Source organism: Melospiza melodia, chromosome 2 (assembly GCF_035770615.1).
Source record: "Melospiza melodia melodia isolate bMelMel2 chromosome 2, bMelMel2.pri, whole genome shotgun sequence".
NCBI classification, from domain to species: domain Eukaryota; kingdom Metazoa; phylum Chordata; class Aves; order Passeriformes; family Passerellidae; genus Melospiza; species Melospiza melodia.
Window position 1 is genome coordinate 139088292 of NC_086195.1, and position 20242 is coordinate 139108533.

The 20242-nt window shown below is 47.8% G+C and overlaps 1 protein-coding gene across 1 annotated transcript in view; it reads right to left on the reverse strand.

Moving 5' to 3' along the window:
* Window positions 1-20242, reverse strand: part of IGSF3 (immunoglobulin superfamily member 3) — a 92731-nt gene that overhangs the window by 65439 nt on the left and 7050 nt on the right. The window contains exon 2 of the mRNA XM_063150150.1: window positions 401-778. Coding sequence (XP_063006220.1) covers window positions 401-778 — 378 coding nt within the window. The remainder of the gene's footprint in view (window positions 1-400; window positions 779-20242) is intronic.

Below are 20242 nucleotides of genomic sequence, written 5' to 3' on the forward strand. Positions count from 1 at the left end.
CTTTGCTCCCTAGGCTCTCCCTCTCTCCCTCAGAAACCATGCTGCTCCCGGGGGTGGGACCCCCAATAAATCCTCATCTCATTAGCCCCCTCAGAAGCTGTGTGGAGTCTCCTTGCCTGTCTGCCCAAGTCTTATTCCGCGCTCACTTTGAATCTCCCTATTAAGCTGCATGAGGGAGACCATGTTCTCTAGGCCCTTTGCTCCCTAGGCTTCCCCTCAGAAACCATGCTGCTCCCGAGGGTGGGACCCCCAATAAACCCTCATCTCATTAGCACCCTCAGAAGCCGTGTGGAGTCTCCTTGCCTGCCTGCTGCTACCAGCAAACCTACAGCTTAGGGGGCCCCTCAAAGGAACTGCACCACCCCACAGGCCCAGCCAGGCCGCGAGCAGCACAGCTTACCCACGAGGTTCATCTTGGCGCTGTAGCTGCCGAAGTACCTCTCATCGGTGTTGGGCGTGTGGCACTCGTACTGGCCGGCGTCGCGCTCCTGCAGCTCGGTGATGTGCAGCAGCACGGCGTCCCCCTGCAGCCGCTCCACGAAGATGCCGCGGCCGCGCACGCGCTGCGTGTAGATGGCGTAGGGGAACGAGGGGTCCACGGTGCTGACGATCTGCACCTCTCGCTCGGGGGCCGAGGGCAGGTAGATGGACCACTGGAAGTTCTGCTCCGCCGGGCCCTGGTAGCCGCTCACCTTGCACCACAGCGTGATGTGGGAGCCCTCCGTGCGGTAGAGAGGGCCCTCCTGGACTGTCACCAGCCGCTGGGCCAGTGCCATGCCTGTGGGAGGAGAGCAGCCCAGCGTTACTGACCAGCAGGCAATCCCCACACCTACACCCAGATATATCCCTGCCCTTCCTTCTGCGGTCATGCTGGACAAAGCAAGCCCTCACACCCCGGTTTACATCCGGCACGTCAGGCTCTGGGCACAGCACCCCCTGAGTCACACTGCAGAACTCTTGCTGACTCAATGGAAGTGTTTTTAAAAACACCCCACAAAAGAAGGAGCTTTGAGGTAACACAAGCCCCTTGTTTGGAAGTGGTGAGAACCCAGGTGTGAAAGGGCAATGCACCACGCAGTAACAAATCAGAAACTCAAGGTGACAGGTCTTTGTTTTCAGTACTTTTACTTTCCAAATCACCCCATGGAGAGAGGCCAGGGGGCTACACTCCCTCTCCTCTGGCTGCTGGGCCACCCAACTCCAATGCCCCAGGCACTCATCCTCCATCAGCAAACCTGCCAGAGGCTTCAGCTGCTACAAAACCCCCTTCTTCTTTTCCCCAGGCACTCATCCTCCATCAGCAAACCTGCCAGAGGCTTCAGCTGCTACAAAACCCCCTTCTCTTTCACCAAACCCAGCATACCTTATCCATTCTCTCTTACACTTGTAAAGACCCACAGAGAAATATCAGGTTTCTGGCACTGCCTTCTCAAGCCAATTTGAAAGGTGTGCATTTAGCACATAACAAACCCAATTAAAGTTAATGGAAGGAGGGGGCACTTTCCAGTAAAGCTCAGTGCCCCTGGCTCTGGAGTCAGGGCCCAGTGCCCTGCGCCCTGCACACGCAAAGGCACCAAACAAAGCCGGCCCTGCAGCACGGCGACCACGATCCGTCGGATTTTTACACAGATTATGGATGGCTGGCCCTTGGGCTCATGGCACATTACCAGCACAGCCCTCCAGGGGCCAGATAAATTACAGCAATCTATCTTGTTTGTTGCTACATCAAAGGCTCGAGGTCTGGAGACCACGGTGGGTGTTCATCGGTTATTGAGTTACCAGCAGCATGCACACATGGCAAGGCCAATCACCCTGGCTTCTGTGACTGCTTGCTTGCCATCATAAAACAGCAATAAGCCGATTTAAAGCAGGTCCTGCATAATCACGTTTGCAAATTTCATCCTCTCTGAGCGTCTGTGTGTTGGGGTTCCCCCCCTTTCTCTAATTTTCAATAACAACGCTCAAGTCCGGGAAAAGAATTTAAGCTTTCAAAAAGCGGCATCCTGCAGGTGAAGAGGTAGCCCTTGAATCTGGGGTTTATTGATTCAATCCTGCCCTCTGAACATCAATGTCCAGAAATGAAGTTTTTCACCACAGCCAGCCTGGATTGGAGCCAGGAGAGATGGTTCTTAGCAGCTTAAAACAAATTGTGAAAAATGGGTTCAGCACATCCATCAGGGCATGCAGCTGAACAGATGGAGTGCAATTCAAACTATTAACTTGGGCTCAGCTTGCTGCTGCTCCAAATTATGTTTCTTTTTACTCTTTATGAAATAATGTGATTTAAGGGGAGGACGGGGAAAGCTAGCACGTTTGAAACAAACAGGGAGAGGAACAACTGAGGTGAGCACTCCCCCATTGTTTGCTGTACCAATCTCTTCATCCTGGGGACAGATACAGCTAGAGACAACTAACACACCTATGGTGCAGGCAGCCTCTTCTCTCACCCCACAAAGGCCAAAGGACAAAGCAAATATTACAGCCTTTGAAGTGAACTGTTTTCAGAGCAGCAGGAAGGACAAGATCTTTATTACACACCTAAAGACAGCTCATAATCCAATTTCTGTATGCACATATAGCCTTGCTACAGCACACACATATCCCACCTGCAATGACAATTAAAATTGCACCACAAGGCAAATATGCAGTGGTAGGAATTAAAATTTCTACACACAACACTCCATCAGGTATTTCTCAGCTAAGTGCACAACTTTTTTTATCAGGCTTTTAACACAGTGCTGGATTTTTTACATAAGAGTTTTCCAGCTATCTAGTTAAAAAATAATATTTTATCAGAGATGGGTATCTGACTTTCCAAAGCTCACTGGAAGACCACAACCCTGGGGACCCACAGCACAGATTTTTGGAAGATGTCAAATCTCACCATCCTCACAGCCAGCACAGACATGGGCTTCCTTCTTCCCTTCCCAGCAGTTTTCAGGACCTTCACTGTAACTCTAACCTGGAGTCCTGCTCCAGGTTCTGAAGAGACCCGCTTTCTACATTCCTCCTCCTCTATTTTTCCTTGCACTGAATCGCTGCACCTTCCTACAGCAGCCAAAAGTGAGAGAGTTAAAAGCCAAAGAGCTCCTTGCTTCCCATTCAGGTTTCAGGAGCCTAAGAAGCCGAGGGACAGAAGGAGACAGGGCAGAAAAAGTCCTGCCCAGCTCCAGCATGGATAGAACACAAACCAGTCAGGCTTTTGCTACAGCCTGCAGCAGGTTGCTGTCCCATAGGTGAGACACAAAGGCTCAGAAGTTGGATGGAACTCAGGAACAGGCTGGATCTCCAGAGGAGCAGCACATCCTCACTGCTGTTCCCTGTGCCTAGCTGCAAACTCCTGCTCCAACAAAGGTGGGCACAAATGCTTTTCAACACTTTTAAAAAAATCCCAAACACCAGAAGCAGAAGTACTTCTCCAAAACTATTTTAATCAAGAAAGGAAAGAAGAAAAACAATCAGCCTGAGGGAGACATCCAGCAGTACATGCTGTGCTCAAACCTTTTGCATGATGTTTGGCATTTTGCAAGCTCTGGGAATTGCTATATCCACGATACAGAGTATTAAGAAGAGAACTTCATTTCTTAGTGAGCAAGTGCTCTGATTAACAAAAATAACGTGTCTGAGATCCCATTTAAACTCTTATCATGCCCTCTTGAAGTGAGAGAAGAGCTCACTACAGGAGGAGCTGTGTGCTCCACACCTTCCCTAGGACACCCAGGAGACAGCGATGGTGGCATTTGGCTGGTACTGCACTGGCACAGCTGGCTTTTAATTGCAAATCCAATATAATTTAGTGACAACACAAGGGCTGATAGGGAGGAGGTAGTGAGCCAAGTGCTACTTTAAAATTAATAAGAAATTGCAGGTTTGTGCATCTGGTTTTTTCCATAAGACAGCAAATCCCATGCAATAAGGAGGAAGCCATCCCCTGATCCTTATCCCCTTTGCATCAGGGTTATTGTTGCCAGCCTTTTGAGCCAAGGGCAAGCCAAACAACAGCCAGGCAGCTCTCAGCTTAGCCATCTCCCAAGCCCTGGAGGTGCACGGGGAATAAGAGCAGGGGCAGGAGGGGCCAGTGCAGCCAGGTGATGAGACTGAAGCAGCAAGGGACCGTGCAGGACCTCAGATGCCCAGGCCCTGCACCTGCCCTATGCCAGCTCTCCCAGCAGGGCCGCTGCAAATGTCGTGGGAAACAGCTCTGAAAAGCACAGGAAAGGCAAGAGAAAAGTGCTATGTCAGAGTCACACAGCCACTCAAGTCCCCCTTGTCATATCATAGCCAGGATTTCAATGCCCCTGCAAGAAAGAAAGGAGCAAAAAAGGAGCATCAAGCATCCCTGCCAGCCAGGCATCTCCCCCAGCAGTGCTTCTGAGTACATGGTGTGTTTGCAAAATCTGTACCCTCACAGCAATCTCATGATTTTGGCAAGATCTGACCTTTCCAAGGAGACCCACACAGAGCTCGAAGCTCAGGCTTTCCACACACAACTGGTCATTTCAGGTGCCTGATTTAAGCACTTTGAAGAGGCCCCATTTCAGAAAAGGCCAAACATTTACCTTCTGGGAAGGAGGTGGACCTACAGGTCCCTTTCACAAGAACATGTGTGCAAAATTTTAGGTGAGAACATTGACTCAAGGCTTATTGCAAGGGACAGGTGAGTGTAATAAAAGGATGCCTGAGCACACAAAAACTCTGCCACAGCATTGACAGCTCAATAAATAAAAACTCATGACAGAATGATGAAGAGCCTCTTGCACAAATATTCTCTCCATCTCAGACCATATGGGTTATGTCTGCACCACATCCAAAAGCACTGCAGCAGTTGCACCAAGTTATCTTCGCTATCGATAATCACTGCCACTAGTCATTTAATGTGAAGGAGAAACTTGAGTTGTTGTGAGTATTATCCTGGGTCTCTAATCACTAGGCAGTGACTAAAAAAGTCATGGTATACATATCTTCTTGGTATAGATATCTTCTATAAGTACCAGGGCTAACAGTGATGAACACCAAAAGGATTACATGGTTTGAGGGGATATTTCCACCCCTGCAGCTTTACAGAAGTTTTCATTCACTGACAATCTCTAAAGCACTATTTGCCAATAACTGACAATATTAATCCTAAATTTCCTTTAAAAATTACTTTGTGCCTTTGACTACAGTTATTAGGCAGAGAACATTTCCAAGGAGATCCCTCTCCCTTTCACAGATACACAGCACACATCTGGGCTTTGTTGTTGCTGCTATTGTTTGTTCAACTTACAGGCACTCCTGAAAAAGTGTCAAGAGAGGAACAACAATGATGATAAACACTAGGGAATGGCTTCTCTGTCAGAAATAATGGAGTCTGGAGGGAAACAAAGGTGACTTGAAGGGGAACTGGTAAAGGTTTTTTCACAAATATATATGCCATGGCAAAGATGGTCAAGAATTTGACCCTTGACCATCTCCTCTAGTTTAAATACCAAGGGCCATCAACTGAAACTGGTCAGATCCAGATTTATAACAAGGGAGGCAGATCATGCAGCTGAACACAGCAGACCTGTGGATGCCCTTGACAAAGGATACTGTGGGTATGGAAAAATTTACAGGGGTCAAAATATGAGTGGGACAAGCCCATGAAAGAGGGCTACCAAACAGGTAAACCACATCAGGTTCCTAAGGCTCCCAAAACAAGCTACAATTGCACAGCTGCCTGCCTAGAGCTTTCTGGGGCACGATGCTGAGCAAGGTGCAGGATTCACTCTGAACTGGTACAGCTGTCCTTGCTCCCCTTCACAACCCATGTCATTGCAGACTGTACTCTTCAACAACATGGGTCTGCAGACTGTGCCTTGGTTATACTATAACAGAAGCTAAAAAAGGTACCATTTTGGCTTCTTCTCCAAGAGCATGACTATTTCTGCTCTCAGCACCTGAACTGGTTCCCTCAAAACATCCTTAGAACTGACATGGGAGCTTGTGCCCCATGCAGGGAAGGAGAGGGAAGAGGAGGAACCAATTCATAAATCCTACTTGGCTATGACAAATTAGCATCTGCAGCAGACCACAGGACCTGGCAGAAAGTCCCCAGTAATGAAGACAATTCAGACATAAATGCTAAAGAGTCTGAGCTGCAGAGAGAGGCAAGCTCAGCCCAAGAGCAGGTGCAAGTGCACCACAGGCTGTGGCCACTGCTGCCCTCCTGCACATCTGAGGGGACCTGCAGGAGCCCAGGCTGACCACCCAGCTGGCCACAGCACTCCAGTGCATGGCATGGTGCCATCTAAGGTGAGGCAAGTGCCAGCAGAGTTCCTCCTGCTGCTCCCCGTGTCCTGCAGGCTGTGGCATCACCCCTTCTCAGTGCTCAGACTCCCCAAAGCAGCAGCACTGAGCCCTGCACAGGCCTCTGCTGCCAGTGAATCACTCAGGGACAGTTGGCATCCTCCAAGCTCATATTCCCTCTTCAATCAGACTCATTTTTCAGTCTCACTTATGCACAAGGCTTCCCAGGGGATGGCCCCTCCTCTCTCCCTTCTGTCACCCACAGAGCTTGTAGACACCACTTGCCAAACCCAGCCCATCACTTGGTCCCTGCTTTTTCTCTGGACTCCACAGCAGGGTTGACACTCACAAAACACTAATTCATTTCAAGAAGGCTCTTCCAAACTCACCATTGTCCAGCCACTTCCCCAAGCAGCCATCATTTTTTTTGCCATGGGCTGAAGACTAATAAAATCTCTGAGGGAGACACTCTGCCCCACCAGGCAACACCAAAGCAGAGAAAACCTTTTAGCAACACACACCTGCTATTCTGTGATGTCTCCTGTTAAGGCACACAACCAAAAATTAGGTTTGAGCTTAATTTTTGCATAAATGAGTCACAGCAGGAACAATCTCCATACACTGCAACCTGCTGCCAGATGGATAAAAACAATGCTATCAGAAGAAAACATGTGGTAAGCCCCCACCATTCCCCCAGTACGGTAAAGCCTCATTCTGGGAAAATAGTGCTTTCTTGGGGTATTTTTCCTCATGCCAAGAGAGCTCAGTGTACTGAAAGGCTGGCTGGAGCCACCTGCAGAACAACTCCCTATTCTCCACCCTTTTGCTTTAATGTTTATATGGTGCAACCAAAAGGATCCCTTATCCTCCCCTTCCTCCATTCCTGCCACCATCCCACCATCCCAGCACATGGACCATCTTTCCTAAACCAACTCATCTTCACTCCTCATTTGAATTCTTCCCACTGCTGAGCCAGCTAAGGACGGCTAAGTGGCGAGGTCAGCCAGGAGCAATTTATACAATAATTGGTATGGAAATATCAGAATCAGTGGGGAAATATCAAAGCATGGGCAAAGTAGACAGGAGCTGCCAGTGAAGCTCTTTGTTCTTCCAACACCACTGCCTTCCCCCGTCTCCGCTCCGTCTCACAGCCGCTCACTTCCACAGCAGATGTTTACTGTCTTTTAAGAAAAATGTTTTCAATAAATATGAAAGAGATGGCATTTCTTTTAATCACCATAGATTGCTGTGGCCTGTGCCTAGCTTCCCAAGTTCTGACTGTAAAAGAGGTCTTGTACCTCTGCAATAAATATGCATCCAGTCAGACATCCGACCCCCTCGCCAAGATCAGAGCCATTTTACATCCTTTGGTTCTTCTCAGATCTGGCCCTTACATTGACAGAAGACTTCCTTATTTTCCCCAGTATGGCATTGGTATTCTGCAGATGCACAGTGTGCAATGTGATCTGCCCTTGTGATTTCTTCTCCCCCTCTTTTTTAAGCAAACTACATCCTATATGGATGTCACATTGCTCTAACTGTTCCTTCCCTGTTCTACAATTAGGCATATTAAAATATGCTAGTTTTAACACCACCTTAGAACAGCATGTTCTTGAGCCACACATCAAAGTTGCTGTATTACTACAACCTTTAAACTTCTAAAAATGCTGAAAGGATGAAATAATAACTCATTATCTACGTTGGGCACTGTGAAGACAAGAAACAATAGGCTTGGACTTCAGACTGGTCACGGGAGCTAGCTAAATGCTCCATTTCCCAGAAGCTAGGAAAGTGAGGCACCACAGAGACTGCTCTGTGAGAGACTGAGGCATCTTACACACCAGCTTCCTCTAATAGACACTTACTTTCTTCATGGATACCATAAGGCAGAGATGAAGCTGCCCCAGGGGATGCATGACACAAGATCTCCCTGCTCTTACAGTTCTATCATTCTCAATCATCCCACCAGAAAGTATATTTAAAGTTACTTTGCTGCACAGAAGCCTGAAACTACTCTTTAATCTAGTACAGCTTTACTTTGAAAAGTCAAAGTACTGAGCATCCAGAAGCCAGCCAGACACGCCTGTGGTCAGAAAAAAGAGCAATACCATCACAACCAAAGGAAGGGGAATGGCTGGGCAGTCCTTCTGCACACACACCCCTGAGCTCTGCAGCTCGTGGTGCTCAGCCCCCTTACTTCACACGGGCTTTGAAGCACGTGGTGGCACAGGATGTACCTGGATGTAAAAGCTAACAACACATGCTTGTGCACGAGGGACAGACCGAGCTGCTGCCCTGCTGCTTCAGAGGCATAATGGTACATGACTGCTGGGGACCCAAATATCTTGGTGCAACACACCTACTGCTTACTGCAGTTGTATTAATCTCCTGCAGAGATGTTGAGAAAAAAGAATTCCTTATAACCTGCAATCCCTGTATTCACAGAAGTTTTGACCAATCCCACAGAATGCTGGCTCTGTTCTGTACCTAAGGTAGAGGCTGTCCTGTGAAACATCTAATCAACTGTTTCTCTTCCTCCAAGGTCAGCACACGACCTTTGCAGCCCTTTCCCATCTCCCAGATCAGCATGTTCCTCCCATCCAGCACCCTGCTACCCTTATCACTATGGGAAGAACAGAGCAGAAGCTCCCTGGCAGATTATGCTTATATTGGGAGAGTGCAGGCAGCAAGTGTTGGATTGCCCACGCAGTTCTTCTGACTTGCACTGCTCCTCATGCCTTATCCTTAGGAGCTTCTCCTGCCTCACAGCCCACTGAATCCATGCCCTAGTGACTTGTATCACTGCTGCTGGTTCCAGCTCTGGTTAAGCACTACAATACAAAGCAGCATTTACAGCAGCCTGCTGGAATGCCCAAGGCAATGCCTACTTTTATGTTTTCCAATGAAAAGCAGTGATGGCTTCATTAGGGCACCCCCAGCCTGAGTACTGAATCTGTCACCACACGTACTCCCTGTAAGATATAGTGCAGACCTGCACAAAGAGTGAAGCCTCCAAAGATTCCTGTGTGTGCTTTTCCTTCTGTTCTTGTAGCTAGCTCTTAAAATACATATAAGGACACACCATTTACCCTGGTGTCTCTAGTACTGCTCCCAGACCTCTAAAAGACTCAGCACTGCCATTTTAGTACCAAAGCTATGAAGCACCAACACTATGAAGCATTTTGGACTGCTGAATTCTTGGCTGCTATGTGCTCCCAGCCCATCACGAGGAGGGGATGAAATGAAATTGTTTTGAGCATCAAAGCTGAGCAGGAAATTTCTGACATAGTTCATTATGCCCTCCAGCCCCTGTATTTCTTTTTATTATCCTTCTTTAGTTTTCAAGTCCTACATGTTCAATGTCCAGGGTCACTTGAAGAATTGTCAAACATTATTCCCTGTGCTATCACTCACTCTCAGACAATAAGAAACTTCATTTTGTTTCACAGTCAATAATGTTTTAATGCCACTTCTTTTTTCGTTTTCCTGCGTGCTCTGCAATCCCTTCCAATATTAAAAAACAGAACGTCCCCATTATTGCTGTAATTCACCTCATAACATCCCAGATGCTTAAATACTCTCCCAGGAGAAAAGAGTGTGGAGTCCCAAATCTCACCTTCACATTATCCTTGCCAAAAGGAAACAGCATTTATTACCCAGGCTTTCATTAAAGGAATTCCCTCTCTTTCATGAGATCTCTTAAAATACATCTGATGCATGGAGATCCTGCTTTCTTACCTTCCCTCAAATTTTTTTTTCCTAAAGAAAAACAAAGCTTCTTGTTCTCTTTCATTAAAACACAGGGAGGAAGGACAGACATGCAAGTGCCTCCCTCTCTCTCCAAAGAGAAACACCCATGTTTTGGCCCATCTTTCCATACTCCTTGAAGTTGCTTATTTGGTTTTCTGCCCTTCCCCTTTCTCCAAGTGACTCCAGATTTTCCCTTGCTTTGCTAAGGATGACACTTAGGAGTTCAGCACCCTTATTTTCCTCTACAACCTTTACTGGCATCTTTGTCCTTCTGGGCAGGGCTGGAGCATCTCCTTTTCAACCTCTAAACTGGAAACCTCAGGCAGCCATTTATTAATTGCTTAACCCTGAATTGATTACCTTCTAGAGAGAGAAACTTAACAGCAATCTGGTCAATATTGACAGGCTGGAAGAGCTGATGACAAAGTGCCCTGCTGCACATTCCTTCCCACCTCCCAGGGCACACCATTCCTCCAGCACTCCTGCTGCATCCTTAGACATGGGTCTGCACCTGCTCCCCACATCCTTGGGAGCACACAGCCCTGCAGAAATACCACTTTAAAAAAGTTCTAAAATGTAATATCCAGAAAACAATGCAGCCAGGGCAATCTCTCCCTCTTCCTTCCACCATGCTGAAGAAACATTTGTGCCCCTCAGCCACGACCATTAGCAGGAGAGAATATTCAATTTGCAAGGTAAAGCTGCCATCTTGTACTCCTTCAGCAGAAAGAGCTTCCAGGTAAACAGCAAACTGACTTATCCCCCAAGTTAAGTGTTCTAGCTAAAAGGATGCAATTCTCCAAGACAGTTTTCCCACCCCACCATAAAGGATCACAGGAATATGAAGTACAGCCATATAGCAGCAGTTAGTTTCCATTTTCTCCCCACAAATTCATCTGGATTCCTCTCTGTTCACTAAGCAGCAGCAAGATGCTGCCTCTCAAAACTTCTGTGATTCAGTCAGACAGCATCCCTGAAAGACAGACAAAGATCCAGGGAGATTCTTCAGCTACCTGCTCTCTTTTATTGCTAATTAAGATGTTAGAACTCCTTGTCTGCATACACTATAATTTATGAGTTTGACATGCTATGCAGACTATCAGCCGTTGTCACCAAACTACCAAGGCTCTCATTTCAAATGGGAGGGCAGGAGCTTTCTGGCATTTGGAAAGGAAAACAGAACAAAACAAAACAAAGGGATGCAGAAGCATTTATGTTACTATTTCTTCCAAGGAGAAAGGTACAGTCATTCCTTCTAAGCACAGTACTACTACCAGTGAGTAAGAAGGACAATCCTGGGATTCTCCTCCCTGAGGAGGAACAAACCCATGCACCAGGGGGAACTGACCAGCTGGAAAGCACAGGAAAACACTTTTTATACTAAACAAACAAACACAACCAACACACAACAGTGAGGGGTAACTGCACACTAGCACAGGCTGCTCCAGGAGATTGTGGAGTCTCCACTCTGGAGGTATTCAAAGTTATCTGGACATGATCCTGGGCAACCTGCAAGGGGCTCGGACCAGATCATCTCCAAAGGTCCCTTCCAACCTCAACTTTTCTGTGAAGGACTCTCCAAAACTGCATTTTCACCACTGCTGTAGACTCAGTTACCTTAGCTCAGCACCAAGCACCTATACAGAGCAACCTCACTGCACCAGCTACAGAGAAAAGGTGGTAAAAACACCCTCATCCCAGGAGATTCAGTTTAAAATGTGGCCTCACAATGCAGTTAAGCTGATCTAGGTACCAGCTGCCACAGCAAAAAAGCAGTCCTGCCTTCCCACTCACTTTATTCCTAGCAAAATACACACACTCCTCTCCCCATGCTTGACCTCTACATGAGCTGAAAAAAGAATTACCCAAGGAAAGTTTTCACCAAGAGAGCAGGAACACCTTTTTCTTTGAGGGACAGGGGTAAACAACCCTTTTAACAGAATGGGATAATGCACCAGCCAGCAGATGGGTGCAGAGAGGGCAGGGAAGGAGAGCAGGGCAGAGTGGGAGCAAGTGCCAAGGTCTCTGCTGGGAGACCCTGATGGCAGCTCTCCAGGATGCCTTATGCAAAGGCAGCAAGTGAAGAACTGCCCACTGCAGGTCACTCCCCATCACACACAGCAAAATAAAAGGGTTCCAAGCCACCACTTTCAGCAAGCAACCCTAAGAGCAGGAGACTTAATGAAGCCTGGCTTCCCGTGCCTTCAGGAGGGAGGCTGTCTCTGAGACTAATGACTTGACTGCAAGCTCCAGCTGGAGCTTCTCCTGCAGCTGGCACCGTCATTTGGAGGCACTGCTGAAGAAAAGGGTCTCCTCCAGTGCCCTGCCCCTGCCCTGACTCAGCCACCTGCTCTTCACAAGGCTTGCAGGAACTTGTTTATATCCGAGCTCTCTGCTCCTGTCAAATTTGCGTAAAATTGGCCAAAGGGCTTCCAGGTTATCTGGAAAGGGGTGGCAGAGGCAGCATGATCAGATAAGGCCTCTTTCTCTGAGAAGCCAGCCTGAGGAAACACAATGAGAGGCAGAGGCTGGGAATCAAAAACCACAGAGGGAAGGAGCACCAGAAAGCAAAGGTAGAAGGGCTTTAAAAGAGAAGACACGCATCTTGCATTTGGCACAGCAGAGGAGGAGGAGGAACTAATTTGAGAGTTCAGGGGAACCAGCAGACAAAAAAAACCCAACCTGAACAAATTTCAACAGCTAGGAAATGCTGCAGCTTACATTCCTCAAGCAGAAAGAGCCAGGTGCGTGCACATGCATGTAAGTAAGCACCAGAGACAGAGGTCAGAATTCTGAACTGAACAGAAATACGAGCCTGTAACACCAGCAGAGAGAGGCCACTCCAGTTTTTAGGAGTGGACAAAATTACAAAGAGGCAGGGACTCTGGGGTCATAGAACAGACCCCTTGTGGCCACACAAAAACAAACCCTGAAGCTGGTGTACAGAGTAAACTCATGAGGTCATAAGAAAAGCTCTGTCAGAGGCAGGAAAAGACAAAGACAGCAGAACTTAGAGGAAATCACTCAAAGAAGAGACCAAAACTGGTCAGTGCAAGGTCAATTACAATGTCAAGAAAGGTAGCATTTGATCACAACCAAGATGGAGAGCAGTGGGGGCTATTAAGAAAGCCCTTGCGAAGTAAATCACAGAGACAGACTAAACTGGCAGAGAGCTGGGAGGCAAAAGCTCCAGACACAGCATCCCATGGGGCTTGCAGAGCACACAGCAGCTGCTGGAGGAGGGGGAATAAAGCAGCTTTGCATTGAAGGAGAGAGGCTGTGAGCAGGAAAACAAATGACAGAGACAAGGAAAAATTAGTTGGGACCCTTAAGTCAGGCAGAAAGGTTAGAAATTCTGCCTTTATGAAAAGCATGGAGAAGGAAAGCAGGACAGAGAAAACCAACAGGTGAAGACAGGCCATCATTTGAATGCCAGATCTCTTCATAAAGTTGCTACAGTTTGAGAAGCAAATCTGAAGGTGGAAAAGGGCCTATCCAAGCTTGGGGGGCAATACCACCATCAGCATTCAGTAAAGCAAAAATTAAAAGGGTTTATGAGAGACAAGGCAGAAAGGGAAGAGAGCAAGCTCTGAGATGGGGAGGTCAGCATGGTCAGAGGACTCATGCATGACAGCAGGAGCAGAAGCAGCCCATGGTGGGGCTGGAGATGGGAGAGAGGGCAGAAAAATTGTCCTGGCAATCCTGGGGATGAGGGGAGATGCCACTGCATTGTGGTATAAACAGCTTTGGGGCAGAAATACTGATAAAATAGAATGGGAGAAATCCAAAATCCAGGGTGCACAAAAAAGCAGCAGCAGGAGTGGAAGAGGAGGAGAAAAACAGAAAGACCCTGAAGGGGAGGAACAGTGCTGACAGAAAATCAAATGCAACATGCTGGCTGGCAAGGCAGGTACCTCCCTATGGCATGGGAGAGCCAGGCACAGGGAGGAATGACTCTGGACTGAGCAACAGCATCTGCTGAACAGGAGGGCCCAGCCTCCAGCACCCAGACAAGAACTACACACGAGAGATGCAACACAGAAAGGGACATGACCTTAACTTAATGCAAGTCTCATTTGATGTATGGAGTCTGGGAAAAGCTGCAAGTTGGATTTTTTCAGGATTACAGAATCAACTCGGCCACACCACACCTCGGGCACCGGTCCAAACGCCCTTCTGCCCCCCAGAGCAACTCATCTCAGCACCCATGAGATGGATGGGGCAGCACAGCCGCAGAGATGCTCCAAAGGCCATACACCCTGACTGCAGCAAGAGCAGACTTGCCTCTTAGTAGGGCTGCAGGTTTATTGAAGGCCTGAAAGAAAGCAGAGTTCCAGCTTCTAGACACAGACAGCGTGTTTGAGGGTGACTAACTAAACAGCACTTGTCACTAAACAAAAAAACCTTTCCCAATGAACTGAGAAAAGGAAGAGTGGGGGATGAGGTAGACCTTTCCTAAGTACACCACTCTGAGCATCCTCCTGCCTGCACTCCCCAATGAGCAGACGTATGCAGAAGTTTTCATCTTCAGCTCCTTACTTAGCAAAGCCTAGTCCCCTCTGATCAGGGAGTTAAGGAAAGGCTTACACAGCTACCAGGGAGGGAGGGTTTTATTTATCTGATTCCAACATGCCCAAGTTATCAGACTCTAGAGGAATTCAATTAATGAGAATAAAACTCTTGTTTGATGCAAGTCTGGAAGGGTGCAGTGGGTTGTTTTTTTCCTGCAAATAGCTGCACCCCAGAGATTTTTACTCTGATTATAAGCCTTAACAGGGACCATTGATGCAAGCTGAACAGATCCAGCAGCTGCACCGAAACACCACACACACTTCTGATCTGTCAGGGACTGACACAGCTGGAGGAGACCACAAAAAAGACAGGGAGAAGGGAGGGAAGCTGGGCCTGCAACCCCAAAGGAGCTGCTGAGGCCATCCCCCTCCTCCCCTCACAGCACAGCAGACTGGTGGTGAGGTTGGCACGGCTCGCACCCACTAGCACAGCTGTGAAATGTCACCAGTGCAGGCAAAATTAAATGTCCTGCACCAGCTCCTGAGGCAAGGCTTGGGCACCAAGCTCCACCACCTGGGACAGAGCTCCCACCCATGCTGGCAGTGTCCATCCCCACGGGTTCCCTCTCACCCACAGCCACCCAGGGAAGGGGCACAGCCTGTCTCCCAAGGGGCTCCAGCAATCCCAAGGGTTGGCCCCGAGGTTTTAAACGTGGCAGTGGTCACACTTGAGCTGGGCTTGGCCTCTGGCACTGTGAAAGAGGGGGAAAGAAAGAATTCTGACAGCAATATAGGCTTTGGAGAATTTTACTCAGCTAATCCTCTCCTAAGGTTGGCCAGCTGGCTTTCAAGGGAACAGACGGAGCAACATCACAAATCACTGAAGCGATGGGAACCAAACACAGGGTGCAAAACCCTCCTCACACAAACGTTTCTTTTTAAATGCTGCCACGAAGATAAGCACAGCTCCCAACACCACTCCCAGGCTGTGCTAGTCCTAGGAGATTTACCCAATGTTTATTCAATGCACATTTCTCCAAAACCCACATGGTACATCCAGCCAGGAAACCGAACAAACATCCATAATTTCCTTTGACACCTCCTAGCTACACTGCTCTGACAAAAGCAACCAGAGCCATCCAGTACCACTGCATGCCAAAAAAAAAAACCAAAAAAAAAAAACCCCAAAGAATCCCTGTTGTCCCTGTCTCCTTCCTAAACCCCTTCAACACAGCAAGCCAGCAAGAGGGAGGAATCACAATCCAAAGCAGCCAGATTCCATCAGCTGGTTAGGACAGCATCAATAATACCTCCTGGCTGTATATTTGGGAAAGACATGTAGGTGTTTCTACAGTCTGCTTACACAGAAACCTCAGGAACTCTCCCCTCTCTTCCCTAAGGGAGATTCAAGACATTTGAGGTTTAACAGCTGCAACAAACAGCATCCTCTTACTAGAGAAAATATTCAGGAACAAGATAACAAGAGACACGGTTACTGAAACAGGATGAAAACATGGAAAAAGCCTCTGGGGTCTAAGTGCTGCCCTAATGACTGCAGACTGCTACTCAGAAAAACCTGAATTCAAGTATACAGCTCTCATCACCACTTGCAGATCAAACAGGAATGGCAACATGCAAATCCTGCTGCCTGCAGAAGAGGTAATCTAACACACCATTTGTGAGCAGCCCACTAGCAGTGCCACAGCCCCTGCACACACAAAGAAATAAAAACCTGCAAATGCCCTTGATCTTGCATTCATTCCCCAGTAGATTACTGTGCTGAACCCAAACATCATCACTTTAATGTCTGGAGCAGTTGAGGGCACAGTTATTATTACACATGAAATAGCAAGGGTACATATTCTCTATTCAAATTCGATTGCAGACATGGCAGATGGGTTAAAAAGATGAGTTAGAAGGAAAATAATGCCAACTATTCTCTTTAAAATAGTTTTAGGACCAGTATCTTATTTATTTCACAGCCAAGAGGTAAAGCAATTCTATAAAGCCAACTCAAAATTAGCAGATATATTTTCCCTTTACACTAGAAAAGAATGCAGATGCTAAACCTATTATATAGACAGTGAAGTGTCATCAGAGCAAAGAAGGCAAAAATAGCTAAGTTATCTGTAAGATGACTAAGCAAATGGATTTTCAAAAATATGCTTTCAAATATGACACCCTTTTCTTAGAGCTGCATACATCCGTTTAGCTTGGTTAATTTCTCAATTCTTTCTTTTGATAATTTATTTTTAGCCTCCCACTAGCACACTTCCCCAGAAGCCTCACTTCACCCTACCCACACTCAAGATTCGCATCCACATACGGAGGATGATTTAGAAAATGATGCTGATCACCCCAGTAACTATGGAGAATCTCTACTGCAGCACTTCTAAGATCACGTACATGCATTTCTTTTACATCTGTCCATCCACTGGAAAACTCTATTCCTGCTGTCTCCCACCCTCATTTCCACCCCTTCTTCATCATCCCCACCTATACTGCAGGGGTCTTCTTGGCTCCACTGGTACCTTCCAGGACTGATCAAGCTCCCTTTCTCATGTCACCCTTGATCCTGTAATGTTTGCAGGAAAGAAACAGCCCCCCTCTTGCCCAGGCCAGTACCAGGAGGAGAGGGCTGCTCGATGCCACCTCAGGCCCAGCAGTGGTTGGAGGAATGGGGGCAGCAGAATCTGAGGGCTGCTCCTGCAGCTGGGGTGGGAGCCACATTCCCCAGCACATCTCTCCAAAATGTGCTGCCAGCAGCCAGCTTTAGAGGCTGCTGGTGGTCAGCTATGGTCATGCTCCTCTGCACATCTCCCTCTTCCACCAACACCCAGGTATCTCTGTAAGGAAAATTACCCTTTCCTCAGATTACATCTCTTCAGGGACTTAGTTGGCACCCACACAACTGCAGCCTCTGGTAATCTGCATTTCTGAGGTAACAGCAGGAGTTGGTGCTTGGCCAAGCCTCCCACTGAGTCATTTTTGTGCCACACCAAAGCCCTGCATATGACTCCTCTCTGACACTTCCTCAGGAAGGGATGGGTACCCTGAAGAGGGTGATCAAACACTGGAATGGGCTGCCCAGGGAGCTGATGGAGTCACCAGCCCTGAAGGTGTCTGAGTGCCACTGGACACAGCACTCGGTGCCATGGTGGTGTTCAGTCACAGACTGGGCCCCAGGACCTCAGAGGGCTTTTCCAGCCTAATTGATTCTGTGATTCTGAGGCAGCTCCTGCTGCCAGGAGCCCAGCCCTCAACCTCCAGGAGCCAAGCACAAAGCCCTGGGATCCCCTTCCCAGCAAGCGGCCTTCCAAGGCTCAAATCCATTACACTGAGATCATTAGGATGCTTTCAGTAATGCATCCCAGTGGATCTGCTAGAGCAGCTATTAGGCATTTGACACACAGCAAAATCCTTCCTCACATTCACCTCCCTACACCCTCCCCCAAAACAAGCCAGCCTCAAAAAACAAGGGGATGCAGATGAGAAGGGTGACAATAGCTTAACAGAGGCAGGCTGGTGAGAAGAGGTGACAAACCTCTTAGAGATCAGCCCCTTGCCTCCCCTGCACTACCCCATGCTGCTCAGGGCAGTCTCAGACAGCTCTCCCCACTGCTCCAGGAGGAAACAAACCTCCTTCCCACCACACATTTGCAGCCACATTCTTCCCTGCAAAGACTGAAAGACAAAAAATGATCCCAAACACCAGAGCCAGGCACAAATCAGAATAACCACTGAGTAAGAGCTGTCCTTCCTTTCATTTGGCAGCCACAGGGTAGCATCTGCAGAGGGACCCTGCAGGCACAACTGGACTATTCTAGAGGAGTGGATGAGGTGTAAGAGCAGCAGAAAATAGGAAATAAAAACAAAAACTAGACTTCTCAGGCAAGGCTTATACATATAAAAGATGCAAGATGAGGTCCCTCTATGCTCTAATGATGATGGTATTATCTGAAAGATCACATGTAATCACAGGGAAGAGGTGGGATAAAAAGCAATGTGAGATGAGAAAAGCTTGTTTTGATACACAAACACGAAGATGAGCAGGTAGATTTACACGCTCCTTGTGGCCCTTTGGACTCTGCACAGCTTTTGCCCCTCTGCAGCACAGGTATCTGGGGCTGGACTCTGAGTCCCAGTCACAGGAAAGGCACCGGAAGCTGATCCTGCCCAAGTCCAACTCATTCACAGCACACAGGAGTAAGTGCTTGGCAAACTTCAAGCATTTGGCAGCTCCACACTCTAGATTAGATGTAACTGCCAGCCAGCTCATGGCATGGGACTGATTAGATGTAAGAGCTCCTGAGGTGCCAGTGACCCCGAGATTAACTGTGCTGCTGTGACACGGATGGCTGGGATGAATCACAGCACAGTCACACGGGCTGTGCCCCACCAGCCCAACGGGGCTGCAAGGAGAGCTCTCCTTCTCCCAGGATAAGCAAGAGAGCTTGTGCAGGTAAGTAACACCACAGAGCTCAAAGTAAAAATCAATTTTCTTCTTTTTCTAACACCAAGAGTGAAATCAATCAGGCCGTAACAATCTCTTCCATGCCACGTTTTCTTCTGCATAAGAAAAAAAAAGCAGCAAACAAGACCTCAGCCCTAACACTGCCTATCTCCTCCCCAAAAAACATCCCATGACACCTTTTAAGCCATTCTTTCTACTTCAAGCAGCCAAGAACAGAGACAGAGTGACTTGCCTACCATTATATCACAAGCCAGAAGAAAGCACTGGAATTTGCACGCTGTGACTGCTGCTGTAGGCGCCGGGCAACGCTGCAGGCATAAAGGTCAAACCCTTCAGCAGGGGCTCTCAAGATATTGTCTGCAGGCCACAAGCAGCCAGCAGAAAGCTGGGAGATGGCACAATGCCAGCCCAGCTTCCCTTGGTATCCATGTCCTTCCCTGGAAAGCGCCTTAGCACCTGGCAGGGTGGTTAAGGGCTCATCCCCCACGAGACAGAGCAAACATCCCTCCTCTGTAATGGGATTAGGCAGCAGAGCAGGAAAACAGGATCCAGAATCTCCAGGAGAGGAAAGCCAAGCTTGACAGCACATTCAGGAGGGTGGAAGGAGCTGAGGGGCCAGGAGTGAACGAGAGGGGAAGGAGCAGAAAGCACTGAGTCAGGAGATGAGATGATATGGGGAGAGGGGCAGAGCACTCTGAAAGCACACCGGAGATAAACGCATTCAGATAATTGCTCAGAACGGAATAAATATTAGTAAGTACTATAATTACCTCCAACACTTTACAAAGCTGTAAGGAGAAATATGACTAGAAGAGAGGCTGGCACACAAATGCTGGTTGGGAAGCTCTTATTTCAAGCTATCAAGAAGGAACCAACAAGGCCTGACACCCAGGTTGGTAATTTCAGCTTGGCAGCCAGCCAGAGCCCTTTGGCTGGATCCTAGGTACTGGGTAACTTGAGTTAATAAGTGCCAGATTCCAGCAGTATGATTTTCCAGAGTACTGAGCTTCTGGATGACTTCTGGCAACAAACAACTGCCTTCTCATACTCATACTCAAGGTCCAGCTTCCCTTTGAGGGAGATTTGGAGGAACCTAGGCAGATTCCTACATTCATGGTGCGGATGCTGAATGGAGACAAAATGATTAATCCAAGATGAAAAAAGCCCAATTTATCTAGCAGCCAAATCTTAATAACCTTGTTGTCATGAGAGATCAGAGCCCTTCCTTCCCAAAGAAACA